Below are 14332 nucleotides of genomic sequence, written 5' to 3' on the forward strand. Positions count from 1 at the left end.
GGATTCCTTGGATTGCATCCAAAGAAGTTATACTCAGAGCAGACCCAATGCCATTAACAGACCTCAGTTAACCATGCCCACTAATTTCAGTGGGCCAGCTTTGAGGATGATAAGCATTGGATGAAACCCTCAGTCTGGTTTCTCCTCTCTTTCTCTCTGTTAGTTAAATAAGGACCCAGGATTGATTGCAACGGTAGCAGTGCAAAGGAAGGGGGGAAGAAGAAAAAAATCCCCCCTCCCTGAGCCTTGCAAGCTACTGGACAAGCAAGTGACTTGAACATGATGGTTTCAAGATGGTTTCTCATCTTCCAGGCTCTTTTTTCCCTGATGCATAAAATAACAGCCTTGCCGATTACTCTTGACTAAGGTACCCGATTGTGGTGACATTGAGGCTGACCTTGGAGTCACCTCCCCCGCTGCCGCACTCTCCTTTGTCGTACCACCATTTGTTTTTCAATTTGTCCAAGAGGCCTTGCTCATTCAGTTTTAATACTGCCAGGTTAACAGCATTTCTTGAAACGATAAAACATAACTCGTAAGAATAATGCACAGATGCTCGGTTAAAGTCGTTAAAAAACGTATAAAGAAAGGAGCAGAAGGAGGACAAATTGGCCGGTAATTTTTGTTTCCTCTTTTTTTTCTCTCTCTCTCTCTTTCACTTTTTTTTTCTTTTTGGTTTTTCACAGGGAGGTGGAGCTATATAGAGAACGTGTTTGTTACAGCAAATAACAGGGTTTAAATATTGGAAAGGTGGCATGGAGGATCTAAACATTTGCTTAAAAAACGGAAGTGTGCGGGATGGGGAAATTGTCTTTTGAGAAAAAATAAGAAGAAGGAGGAGGAGGAGGAGGAGGAGTAGGAGGAGAAGGAGAAGGAGGAGGAGGAGGGGATTTTAAAAAAAGAGGCGACGAGAACACCACGTCATGCAATTAACACCTGTCACGTATGGCGGTTTTTAACTTGGGCTTTTACCATTTAAATTGAAAAAAGCCACTGGACTGTAAAATTAAAAACAGCAACAAACAATCGGAAAGGACAACACGGAGAGAACATTTAGAAAAAAAATGGATGCATTAAAGTCAATGAAACCATAATTTACCGTCTTATTTAACTTCATGGAATACTGATTTTTTTTTGAAAACTTTTTTAAGTTTACCTCAAATCCACAAGAAAGAAAAAGACAACACAATACATCAGGGTAGGTGGAATACTATAACAACATGGATATTGTTATATTATTCCACCCACCTTAATGCTGAGCCTTTGGGAGTTGCTACACCATAGCCTTTGGAATCCAGGTTCCCACCAACTTTCATTGTGTCACAAGGCTTCCGTTGTTCAATGTACTCATTCATGGTCGATTCGAGCAGGAAGGCAAACTTCCCCTTAGATTTCCTCACGCGGGCTACCCCGTCCGCTGTTGTTTTGGCAAATACAGATGGCTCTGCCGACTTCATGTACGACCACATTTTCTCATAGACAGCTATTTTGGATCTCTGTAGAAGACAGGAAGTTGGGGTGGAGGAAGAAGGAAAGGTTAACATGCAATTTCTCACTTTACAAAATTCTTAGCAGGGTCTAGGGGCTCCCAAACTGTGGCCTGTGGACCACTGAGCTTCCTTCATGACATGCCTGCAATGAATACTCATGATTATATTTAACTGTATTTTTGTTGAAATAAATAAAAAAAATAAAGAAATTGTCCAGTAGCGCCTTAGAGACCAACTAAGTTTGTTCTGGGTACAAGCTTTTGTGTGCATGCACACTTCTTCAGACTTCACACTTCTTTTGTTGCTTCTTTTATTTCTTATATTGCATTACAGTTTGAATTCTATGGAATTCAAGGTCTAATAAAGTAAAATGCAACACAAGAAATAAAGGAAGAAATAAAAATACAATTAAAAAACCCCATAGAGCATCTAGAACACTTCATTGTAATCGCTAAAACAAGCAGAAATATCATTAAGTGGTCTGCCAAATTTCTTGGAAATTTCCAAGAGGTCCATAGGGGAAATAGTTTGGGAACCACTAGCATAGGCCATTTCCCCCTACTTCTAATATATTTTATTCAAATGTTTAATTCATTCATACAAATACTTTTGTACCACTTTTCATCAAGAAAGAGATCAGAAAGAGATTCATGTTGTTGGGAAGGGCCCTAGGTGAGAGGTAGAACACCTGCTTTGCATGCAGAAGGTCCCAGGTTCAATCCCTGGCATCTCCTGGTAAGGCTGGGAGAGACTGTCTGAAAGTCAGTGTAGACTTCTAGAGATAGTTCTTACTGTATGGCTTTATGCATTTTTGTTGTAAACCACTTCGATATTTTTAAAATGAATTAATGATATAGAATTTATTTTTTTTAAAAAATGAATAAATAAATTAAACAATACTGTGCTTGGTGAGCTAGTGGTTTGACTCAGTATAAGGCAGCTTCCAATGTCTCCCCAAATCCAGCAAAATTAAGCAATACCATATAAATGACAAAATCTAGACAAGTGAACAGGGATGCCAACTTCAATAAAATATTGAAGATGGTGAGGGGAATAGGTAAGACCCATCCTGCATAACTGATCACATGACATGGGGCACACACACACACACACACACACACACACACACACACCCCATTTGAATGGCAATGCTCATAAACTTTGGGGGCTCTGGAGCCCTCAAATATTTTATTGGGGGGCTGAAGGGACCTCAGCCCCTAGAGGTTGGCTGCTATGCAAATGAAGTGGAAACATTAAATACAATAAATCATCTTACAATACCAAAACATCATGAAATCCACTGAATGTGCAGAATTAACATGCAAAAATCAATTGAATATAGGAGCTAACCAGACTCACCAGACCATACGATGTGGCGAGGGCAGTGGTGTAGGAAGGGGGGTGAGGTGGGTGCGGGGCACCCCGGGTGTCACCAATGAGGGAGGGTGACAAAATGGCAAAAAAATATGTGTTTTTAAAATAAATAAATAAAAATTGGGCTGACGACACTTTTTTGGGGGGGGGAAATAACTCCTGCCCCCAACGCACCCCCCTTCCTTTGCCACTGGTAGATAGGTGAGGTGTGAGGCATGAGGCACTGGGTGCCACACTGCGGGGTCTGCAGTGTGCCTGAGCCATGCGTCTCTCCTGAGGGGGAGGTGGCGGGAGAACTGCCTGCAAGCTCTGTGCTGCTTTTTCGAACAGCACAGGGCTTGTGTCTGCCCACCACCTCAGCTGCTCTACAGCTGAGGGGGAGGCTGCAGAGAGGCTCCACACAGTGCACCCTGCCTTGCCTCGCCCTGCCCCCATGGGCAGTTTGCCCCACCCCCAGGTGCAGGACGCACGCTCCACACTGGGCACCCAAGTGGCTAGCTACACTGCTGAGTGAGGGCCAACCTAGATGCATTGGGATTGAGCTAGCTATGCATTCTCCCCTTAAGAATAACCCAGTCTGCCTCCTTCTCTTCCTCCCACAGGACAGACTGTGGCCCTCCAGAAGTTGCTGTCAACATCCTTGGCTGGAGCTGAGCTGGAGTCCAACAATAACTGGAGAACCACAGGTTTCCCATCTCTGGTCTAGGATAAATGGTGCAGGTCTCTTTGCAAACACCTGTGTGGAACCTGAACCTGATAGTCAAGGTTCACAGGAGAGCACAAATAGGGCAGCTATATTTATTCTCCTTGCATCTGTGTTATTATGGGTGAATTGGGTTGTGTGTCTCTGCCTTTTTACATAAAAAAAGGGTGGGTGGCTGATAAGAGCTGATGGGGAACAAGTATCAAAAACATAGCTCGAATTTGTTAGCCCCAGGTAGGGTTGCCAATTTTTCTTCTGGTAGCGCTCTTCTTCTCTGAATTGCTGGCCCAGCAAGGAGGAAGCAGCAGTTAAAATTCCATCCTGCCCCATCATGGAATCCCAATGACAGGAAAAAAAGAAAAAGAAAATGGGATTTCACATTCCATTGAGTAGATTCAAATGCAGCCCTGAGACCACAGGAGTTCAGTTTGGCTGATGATGCACACAGCAGGGAGGACATACTAAAACACTGTATTAAATAGTAAGCAACGGTTTTAGCAGTGCACATTGTTCGAACCTTTTGCAGGAAATCAGTGAGCCTCCCAAGACCATATAACTCTCTATTTCAAACTTTTAGTATGCTGTGAGCAACCTCTGGCCCATGGGCTTAAGCAGGCATGGCAGGGTTCCTTGTCTGGCCCATTTTCTTTAAACCACACCCACTGGCCGTACACCATATGTCATATAAAATGGAGCTGTGATGGAACGTTGGGGGAACTTCAAGTGTGCCCTGATTGTTTCTTTGCAAGCACAGCTCACTGACATCACTGATCAGCTGATGGGCTTTGACAGCAAGCCCCTTTGAAGCTGGCCATTTGCAGGTATTGTTTATATTCAAACCACACCTGGAAATGGGTGTTTTCCCAGGCTGGCATTGCAGTGAGTTTTGCTGGTTTGCAGAGGAACAAATGCCCACTGGAATCCAAATCACGCTGGCAAATGAACAAAATGGGGCTTGCTGTTCTGCTTTTATTACAATGCACTGTTCTTTTTTCTCATATCTTTATGTCATGCTTTAAGATCCTGCAAGTTCCTTGGTGACTCCTTATGTGTCGACTGAAATCATCACCATCATCATCATCTGTGCCGTTTTGCATGCAAAAGCATGTGCTCTGTACAGTGCCACAGTCCTTTCCCTATTACTCTGATCTCAACTCAAGTGGGTTCAGTGGCCTGATGTAATTATCATATACTGGTGAAAATACAGTGGTACATAAAAGACTTCCTTGCAATCCAGCTTCCTACATTAGGCTTGCCCTCATCACAAACACATGGAGAGAAGCCAAGTGTTGAAGCCCACAAATGGAAGTGATTTCTCTTATGTACTCTGCAAAATCCATTTTCCTTTTTTTGATACTGCTCTTTAGAAGACCAGAGGCAAATATTTCTTACAACTTCAAGAAATAATGATGATAGCTTTCTGGGGGGTTGTTTTGCATGCGTGTTTTTAGGGACAGTTCAAATGCAAACATATTTCTAAGTCTTTCATGTAGGCCTTCAGAGAGATTAAAACTACCTTCTACAACCAGATGTTTATTGTCGATTATAAATAGACATTATCAGCAACTCCTGATGCTCCTTTGGAAACTCTTTCAGAAATAACTAAGAAGACTACCACACTACTTTCACAGAAAACAGATAGCTGCCTTGAGCTACTATTTTGTAATCACTGGGAAGGGTGTTGGATCAGTAATAGAGCTTTGCATGTATTCATTGTTGGTTCTACTCAAAGTAGAATGTGGCTAATATAGGTCCATTAATTTCAGTGGGGAAACTGTGGGTAAAAACTTAGTTGGATTCAACCCATAAGGCTCCATTAAATCCTGAAATAAAATCTCCAGCATCTCTAAGTAGGACTGTCTAAAGTCCTCTTGACTAGAGGCACATCCACATTTCCATTTGTCCCATGCATAAAAAGGGCTGGTCTGAGCAGTTTTCCTCTTGTCCTGTGCAGTTTTGTCTTTCCCCAAGAAAACCCATTCTTTAGCACTCAGTCAAAACAACACACTCTCCAAGTGTCCCTATTAACCAGGGACAGTCCCAAAATTAGAAAAGCCAGCCTGGTTCTCATTTGAGCCTGGACTGTCCCTATTTCCTCCACCAGTGCATTTTAAAGTATCTACCAACTTTCTAAAAGGATTAGGAAAATTCCTTCAGAGTCAGACTATCAGTTTCTAGCTGCTGAGTTGGCTATGTTCTACCTCCTCTTGTTGGAATCACTATGCTTCTGAAAGCCAGTTGTTGGGAACTGCAGGGGGTGAGGAATGTTTTGCCCAGGTCCTGCTTACAGACCTTCTATTGGCATCTGGTTGGCCACTGTGAAAGACGGATGCTGGACTAGATGGGCCATTGGCCCAATCCAGCAGGTTCTTCCCATGTTCTAAAGCATTTGCACCCACCATTTGCTGGAATGGGACAACTGCTGCTCTCAGGTCCTGTTTGCAGACAGGATTCTGGACCCTTGGAGGCCTGCAAACAGGACCTGAGAGTTGCAGCAGTCCCATTCCAATAACTTGAGTATAAATAAATAAATTTAAAACCATAAAAAACTAGAAGCAAAACAATACATAGAAACAGAACTCACTGCATGATGAATGGATCCTATCTGAAGAGACAAGTGGAGAGAACAGTCTCCCCTTCCCAAGTGCTGCCTTCCCAGTAGGGATCCTCCACCCCACAAACCTGTAATGAATTACTGTCAAATTCACACCCTACATTTTAAACACATAGCAACCCAATCCCCCAATAGATCCTGGGAACTGTAGTTTTTAAGGGGGCTGGGAGTTGTAGGGGTAAACTAAAGTTCCAAGGATTCTCCTAGGGGGAAGCCCTGTGCTTTAAATGCAAGAGGTGCAGAACTGTGCTGTGCAGAAGGCTTCTCTCCAGCAGCCCATGCTATGCAATCAAAGCAAATTCAATACACATGAGACTTCCCCCATTGAATCCTAGGGACTGTAGTTTGTTAAGGGTTCTAGGAACTGTGAAGGATGAATTGTCATGCCTCTTTGAGGGAAGCCAGGATTGCTTAAAGGGGTACAACACTTCTTTAAATGTGTAGTATGGGTGCGACCCCCCATGTGCCTTTAAATAAACTTTAAACATGTGGTATGAACACAGCCAAAGATACATAGTTGCATCTTTTGCTGCATCTTTAACCAAAGCATCTAGTTTGGTCCTCCAGGAGCAACCCCTTATGCCACAGGACAAAGTGGATTATTATTGTTATTATTATTTGGGGGGGATTTGGAACTTTCAAAAGCAGATGGTAAGTGTGTGTGTGTGTCTAAATATAAATTAGAAAACCTTACTAAGTCTTTGCATGGCACTGTGGGTTAAACCACAGAGCCTAGGACTTGCTGCTCAGAAGGTCGGCTCCACCAGTGTCACCATCACCAAGCTTGGGAAGGAGGTTGAGCTGGTGCTTGTCCTAGGTGGTGGTGGTGGTGGCGGCAACTGCAGCTGCAAGGGACCATTCTGTTGCCTCTCCCTGGCTTCTCCCTGACCTCTCCCTGGCCATCGCTACCACCCTCTTCCCTTGGGCAGTTTGTAGTGGTTGCTGGAGAGCAAGCAAGGAGAAGGAGAGGCTGCTGCCCCAGCTCTGAGGTGCAGGCAGAAGATAGGGCTACCCTGGGCAGGAAGAAAGAGGGAGTGGAGCAGAGCACAGGGAATCTTGATTTTTTATTTTACAAAAATGCGACAGAGTGTGAATTTTGAAGGATGGCAGGTATTTTGGTTACCGTGTTTCAGAACCATGAATTAAGTAGGTTTGTCATTAAATGTGAACTAAATTGAATTCTCCCCCCCTTCCCTAGCTGTGACCAAGGTTTGTTCTTGGTAAGCAATAGTTAAGAATAAGAGAGATCCTTTTGTGTGCTGGGACTGCTATCACTTCGTATATTTTCTTGCTTTGCCTGCAGGGAAGAAATTATTAGGCCCTGGGAGCATTACAAGATTGCTCTGGAAACCTAGTGCAGTGTACAACGCTAAGAGCTCAGAGGCTAAGTGAGATGCCCAGAGGATACAAGCAAAGAATCCTTTCTCCAATGAAGCTCCTGTCCCCAAAGATAGAGCAGTCATTTAAGGCAGGAAAATAACAAACATCATTTCATCCTGCACGGTATATGTGTGACCAGCTAAGCTCAGAATCTGGTGCTTTGGCCAAATGGGCACCCAACTTTATGGATGTCTTTATATGTTAACTGCTTATTGCACTTTGTTGTACTCCCAGGCTATGTGGGGTCCACCCCTTTTCATTTGCACAACTACCGTCAGCAGTTGATTAGGATGACACAGAAAGTGCCCAAGAGCAGCTTTGGCAGCTTGTGAGTATGGAGTGGCTTGTGAGTTGGGGATCCACCACACTGGTGTGGCAGGAGAGGATGGCAAGTGTGGCAGGAAGATTCAAAGAAGCATTTAAGCATTTCAGTGTAGCATATAGGTAAAGGGTAAAGGGACCCCTGACCATTAGGTCCAGTTGTGACCGGCTCTGGGGTTGTGGCGCTCATCTCGCTTTATTGGCCGAGGGAGCCGGCATACAGCTTCCGGGTCATGTGGCCAGCATGACTAAGCCATTTGTGGCGAACCAGAGCAGCGCACGGAAACACCGTTTACCTTCCCGCTGGAGAGGTACCTATTTATCTACTTGCACTTTGACATGCTTTCAAACTGCTAGGTTGGCAGGAGCAGACACTGAGCAATGGGAGCTCACCCCATCGCGGGAATTCGAACCGCCGACCTTCTGATCGGCAAGTCCTAGGCTCTGTGGTTTAACCCACAGTTCCACCCACATCCCCCTCAGTGTAGCATAGCATAGTACAAAAACATTGCGGTGGGGGGAGAGATAGCATGCTCTTCTTATTTCCCCATGTCCTGCAGCAGCAGAGCTTACATGTCTACTTGTACAATTGCGAGTCATTAGATGCTGAATGTAATTTAAAGATTTACCATGCAGATAAGCTGCCACACCTGTAGACTTAAGACAACGTCACTTCTGGATTGTTTCTTCTCCCCCCTCCCAGGTATCCCACAGTATCACAGCAGTGGCATATTCATTACATTTGGATATATGTAAATGGTTCCCATCTGGAGGAAAAGGCTGTCAAAGGCAGCTATCCCATTTTGATACAGAGGACTATCTGACAGCCATCCTCAAATATCTAAAGGGCTATCACAAGAAGAATGGAGTAAGTTTGTCTTCTCCTGCTCTGGACAGTAGGACTCAAACCAATGGATTCTACAAGAAAGGAGATTCCAGCTAAATATCAGGAAAAACTTTCTGACAATAAGAGCTGTTCAGCAGTGGAACAGACTTCCACAAGAGGTAGTGGACTCTCCTTCCTTGGAGGTCTTTAGACAGAGGTTGGATGGCCATCTGTTGTGGATGCTTCAGCTGAGATTCCTGCCTTGCAGGGGGTTGGACTAGATGATCCTCAGGATCCCTTCCAACTCTACAGTTATGATTCTAACCAGAAACAGTATCCATGCCTCTCTTCAGGAGCATTGGGTATTGTTCTACAGTTCTCCACAAACAGGGGTTTTAAACTCTGACAAATATGAAAAATTAGAAAAGAGAAAGGATTCTTTGTGTTGATGAGGAGATGAGAGTTTGTTTGTCTCAAATTGGACCTGATATAAATGAGATTACCAGGCAAGCTCACACCTCTCACTGAGTTTGTATACATACTTAAGGTACATATGTAAGAGTTTTGTTTATAATTATATTTTGGGAATGATTTGTGTTCTTATGTAGCTGTGTTTTAAAAAAATAATTTTCTAGATGTCCCACAATCATATTATGAAATAGTTGTGTTCTGTACTATAAATCAAGCACTGCTAGGAGTTGTTTCTTTTTGTTTTCCAATGTATTTCCTATCAAGAAAGAATTTGGTGTGGTGCTAGCAAATTTTTATTCTGAAATTGTGGCTCAGAGAACCACTGCTCTGAGCAATGGTGGTGCCAGGGAACAACCACAACCTCACTGCTGCCTTGGCCTAATGAGTGCCACTGCCTATGCCCTGCCTCCTGAACCACCTCCTGGGGGCTGCATGCTGGTGATGAGCAGGCCCAGAAGCAAAAGTGGGTAGGTGTATGGTTGGCTGCATTCCAGCCAATCAAACTTCAAGAGGTTTCTACAACCCTCCCCACCCACAAACATCTTTTCACCTTGTTGCAGCTCAAGGGCACATTCCAGCCAGGCAAAAGCACCTGAGGAGCATGCCTGGTAAGGGGGTGTGGCCTAAGGAGGGGCCATGTGGCCTAGAGAGAAGGGGTGTGGCCTTAGGAAATTCCCATGGGCAAAATAAGAGAAGCCACCAGGTCTAAGATTCCCCAACCCTGCCAAGCTGCCTTCTATTCACTCCAACATGCGCACACAGAGAGATGGAAAAAACAAGAACCAGCCCCAGTGCAGAGGCAAAACTAGGCTTTATTTCACCCAGGTCAAAGACACAGTTTGGCACTAGCCCACATGCACACACACAGGTTGGGAGCCTCAACGGCACCCCTATGGAGGCTTCACCTGGGGCAAAAAACCCAGCTAGCCCCCCGTAGCTATGGCACCGCCCAGTGATCTTGACCATGCCAAGCAGACACTAACGTGGAAACTGGACTGTTCCATTCCAAGTCTCTCAAAGCCTCAGGTGAATTTGGACAGCTTTTGGGTTGTAGAAGGCAAGTCCTTTAGGCATTAAGTAAGTAAGTAAGTAAGTAAGTAATTTAACAATTGTTGTTTTGGGGCTTTGACATGCATTTTATCTGTTATCATTATATATATATAAAATGCCTGGATGGGTAGCTGTTTTAGTCAGCAGCAGCAAAAACAAGAAAGGAAGAAAGGAAGAAAGGAAGAAAGGAAGAAAGGAAGAAAGGAAGAAAGGAAGAAAGGAAGAAAGGAAGAAAGAAAATTGTGGTGCCTTAAAGAATAACAAATTTATTATGGTACAAGCTGGGGTGGGAAACCACAGGATATGAGGCCAAATGCATCACTCCAGGCTCCACACTCCCCAGATCATGCTCTTCATCATAGATTCTGCTTTTTAGCCTGATTGGAATGCGTCCTTGAGTTCTGATACAGCTTTTTGAGTGACTTGATAAAGGATAGAGAGGACTGGATAGGTATGCTGTACAAATGTATATTATATTTGTTGCTCTGCCCGCTTTTGCCTCTGGCCTCTCACCACCACTGACATGTAGCCCCCAAAAGGCTGCCCAGAAGGCAATGCAGCCCCCAGGCCCAAAAAGGCTCCCCTCCCCTGATACAAGCTTTCATATATTACATTCTACTCCATCCAATGCATTCAGGAAAACACTTCAAGCTTATGCCATAATAATGGTAGTCTTTAAAGTTCCAAAGGATTCTTTGCCATCCTAAATGAGGCATGTGCAGAGCTGGACATCTCTTCTGTGAAAGGATCTACCATTCGTGATGTTTGTAAGCTTTTTTTTTTTTAAAAAAGGTGTAAAAATACCTATTATTCATTTAGGGTACCTCTTCAATCGCTCAAAAGGACTTTCATCAATTAATAATCTAACCAATTCATCACCTGCACACTTGCGTCCCTACTGAGAAGCTATATATTTTCTTCTAACAAGCACCTATTCATGTGACACAGCAGTTATATAAAGTGGTACAGTAAGTTAGGGGGTGGGGGGAAGAATATGGAGCCTTAGCTATCTCAAGGAATGTCACTATCATTATCGCGTAGTTGTTCTCCCAAAAGTAGAACACGGAAACAGGGAGTGATTGCCTTTCCCTGGGGCTCTGGCTGCTTTGCTCCAGTGATACATTCTCCTAGCTACCAAGTTAACCCGTTAGCTGAAGCCCTGCTGCAGTTTCACTCCAACAACTTTGCAATTCATGCTTTGCTCTCTGACCTGCACAAAGTCTCAGGTCTCACAGTTAGTGTCTTCTGCAAGCAAATATTCATGAGATAGTGAGTGAAATTTGCTCATGTGTGTGTTGCAAATCACAATTAGAGGTTAAATGGAGTGGAGGGAAGATTTGCAGGATGCAAGTCAATGGGGACCATTTCTCAGCCATGCCAAATTTTGTTATGAAGATATAAAAGATTTCACTTTAGGACCAGAAGTGGGCAGAAGTGCAGTAGTCTGGGGGTCACAGGAGGTCAAGGCCCTGTTATTATTTCTGCAGGAGGGCCCTAGTAGGGTCCCCGTCTCCAGCAACCTAGAGATGCCCAATCAACATGAAAGAGGAAATTTGTAGCCACTGAAAAGGAATATTCTCACTCTTTGCACTAACTGAAGCCAGAGTGAAAGGAGCTGTGTGTAAAGAACATCAAATACTGTAGTGGTTTTCCTGTATGCTCCAAAGTTAAGCTCTTGGCAATATTGAAAACACAAGATGCTTCAGTTTCAAGAAAACGGTGTGCAAGTTCTGCCACATACAATGGAAATTCAGGAAAAGCATGTCACTCCAAAAGAAAATATTGGAACACTCCAAATCATTTGCCCATGTACATATGCACGGAAAAGTAGATCTAACTGGAAGGCAACATATGGAGATCTGCACTGGTCATTACAATGGATCTCTATTGATTATTCGTGTATAATCTTAGAAGATTGTATAATCTTAGAAGAGTGTGTGGCTGAGACTATAATGAAGTTACTCTGCACTTCTGAATTTGCCACTAAATTCTGTGAGTAGGGAACTTCAACCCCGGGGACTGAATGCAGGCCTCTAGACCCCTCTGTCTGGTACTTGGTATTTTCCACAGGTTGCACCCATTCCCTGGCCAAATTCCTTTCCCCTTGGCCTGATGTGACCCTCTTTGAGTGTTTTTGCCTGACTAGAATGTGCCACTGAGATTCAATAATCGTTCTTGCTTGTTTAGAAGGAGGGTAGAGAGGTAACTAGCCTACTTTAATTGCTCCACCCACTTTTCTTTTTGTCCTGCACACCGCTGGTATGTGTCCCCTGTATGGTTGTCTGGAAGAGACTGTAACTGAAAAAGGTTCCCCACTCCTGCTTTAAAATGCACTGTGTGTGTGTGTGTGTGTGTGTGTGTGTGTGTAAGAGAGCGAGCGAGAGCTAACTGGGTATAAGGGTCACTTGAATCTACTGGAATTATCAAAAACAAATGGTGACACCATGCTATATATATTTTTTCTAATTATGGATTCCATCATCCTCTTGTTAATTCTGATGTACATAAAGAATCAGATTCATTATGCAACTTTAACACAATACATTACATTATCCTAAACCCAATAGCAATGTATTCAGTTTTTAGTCATGAAATGTCCTGTCAAAACAACAACTTTGTACTCCAAGGAGCTAAAGGTGACATACATAGTTCTCCCCATTTTATCCTCACAATAACCCTGTGAGGTAGGTTAGGCTAAGGGATACAGTCCCTAGCCTGAGGTCACCCAGGGAGCTTCATGGTTGAGTGGCGATTTGAACCCTAGTCTCCCAGGTCCTAATCCAACACTCTAACCATGACACCACAGGAGCCTGCTAGATCAAGTCAATGGCCCCATTTAGTCCAGCATCCTGTTCTCACAGTGGCCAACTTGGTGTCTGTGGGAAGACCACAAACAGAACCTGACAGCAATGGCACTCTCATCACCTGCAGCTCCTAGCAACAGGCATACAGAGGTATACTGCATTGGATAGCAGAGATGGAAGATCACCTCGGACATTTTGAAATAAAATGGGTTTTTATTGTTTTTAGAATCAAGGATTACACTAAAAATGCTAAAACATTCCCATTGTCTATCCCATTGGGATAAAAGCATTCCAGAATGTGGATAAAAGTGCACAAAACCCATTGACTGCCATTTATAGCACCCCCTTGTGTTGCATTGTTGCAAAAGGGCCTAGTGTTGCTAACTAGAAATAAGAAGAAAAAAAAGGTAAAGGACCCCTGGCAGTTAAGTCCAGTCGCAGACAACTCTGGGGTTGCAGCGCTCATCATGCTTTACAGGCTGAGGGAGCTGACGTTTGTCCACAGACAGTTTTTCCAGGTCATGTGGCCAGCATGACTAAGTGGAATCCTTTGGTTGCCAGATAACTTGCAGTTGGGAAGCTGCAGGAGCTCAGGAGCTATTTGGAGTATAAAGTATGTTCTACTGTGAAAATGTCACATACACAGATGAGAACACCATATCATGAGAACTCAGGGTGCATTTTTATTTTTTTAAGATTGGGAATGTTTGACCTATAAAGTTTGAGTCCTGCCAGCCACCAAACCATTATGACGGCTAGGGAAACAGTCAGCAGTATAAAACAGCTTGCTGGCTGGATGCTGCCCAGTCCTGAAGCAGATGAAATTCATTACCATCTGTTCACATAAAATGAATTGCTGGTGTGACTCCACTTTCAAATAGTAAGTGTTCCCCATTTCATTAAAAACAACACCACAACATCAGTGACCAATACTTTGTGGCTTTGCTAATGAGGCCAAAGATTGGACTAACCTAGGCACATCTCACCTGCACATGGCTAAGTGCCAGAGATTCTGGGACATGAACCAAGCACTTCATGTTCCAAGACCTTGCTGAGTGACTAATAATAATAATAATAATAATATTTTTTTTTATTTATATCCCGCCTTCCCCAGCCGAAGCCGGGCTCAGAGTGGCTAACTTCAAATGTATAAAATAATAATAATAATAATAATAATAATAATAATAATAATATCTGTGCTCAGGCACCAGAATACTCCTCTCAGCACAGAAAGGAAGAGGAAGAGGACTGACAATGAGCAGAAAGGCGCAATCCAAACAACCAAAGGACTGGAGCATG

General features: G+C 43.6%; 1 protein-coding gene across 1 annotated transcript in view; it reads right to left on the reverse strand.

The window, feature by feature from the left end:
* The window catches only part of LOC308468757 (glutamate receptor 3), a 209521-nt gene that overhangs the window by 37988 nt on the left and 157201 nt on the right, over positions 1 to 14332 (reverse strand). The window contains exons 13-14 of the mRNA XM_080991187.1: positions 1249 to 1496; positions 398 to 512 (exon numbers count right to left, since the gene is read on the reverse strand). Coding sequence (XP_080847313.1) covers positions 398 to 512; positions 1249 to 1496 — 363 coding nt within the window. The remainder of the gene's footprint in view (positions 1 to 397; positions 513 to 1248; positions 1497 to 14332) is intronic.

This window comes from Podarcis pityusensis (assembly GCF_964106645.2).
Source record: "Podarcis pityusensis genome assembly, chromosome: Z".
Taxonomy (NCBI): Eukaryota; Metazoa; Chordata; class Lepidosauria; order Squamata; family Lacertidae; genus Podarcis; species Podarcis pityusensis.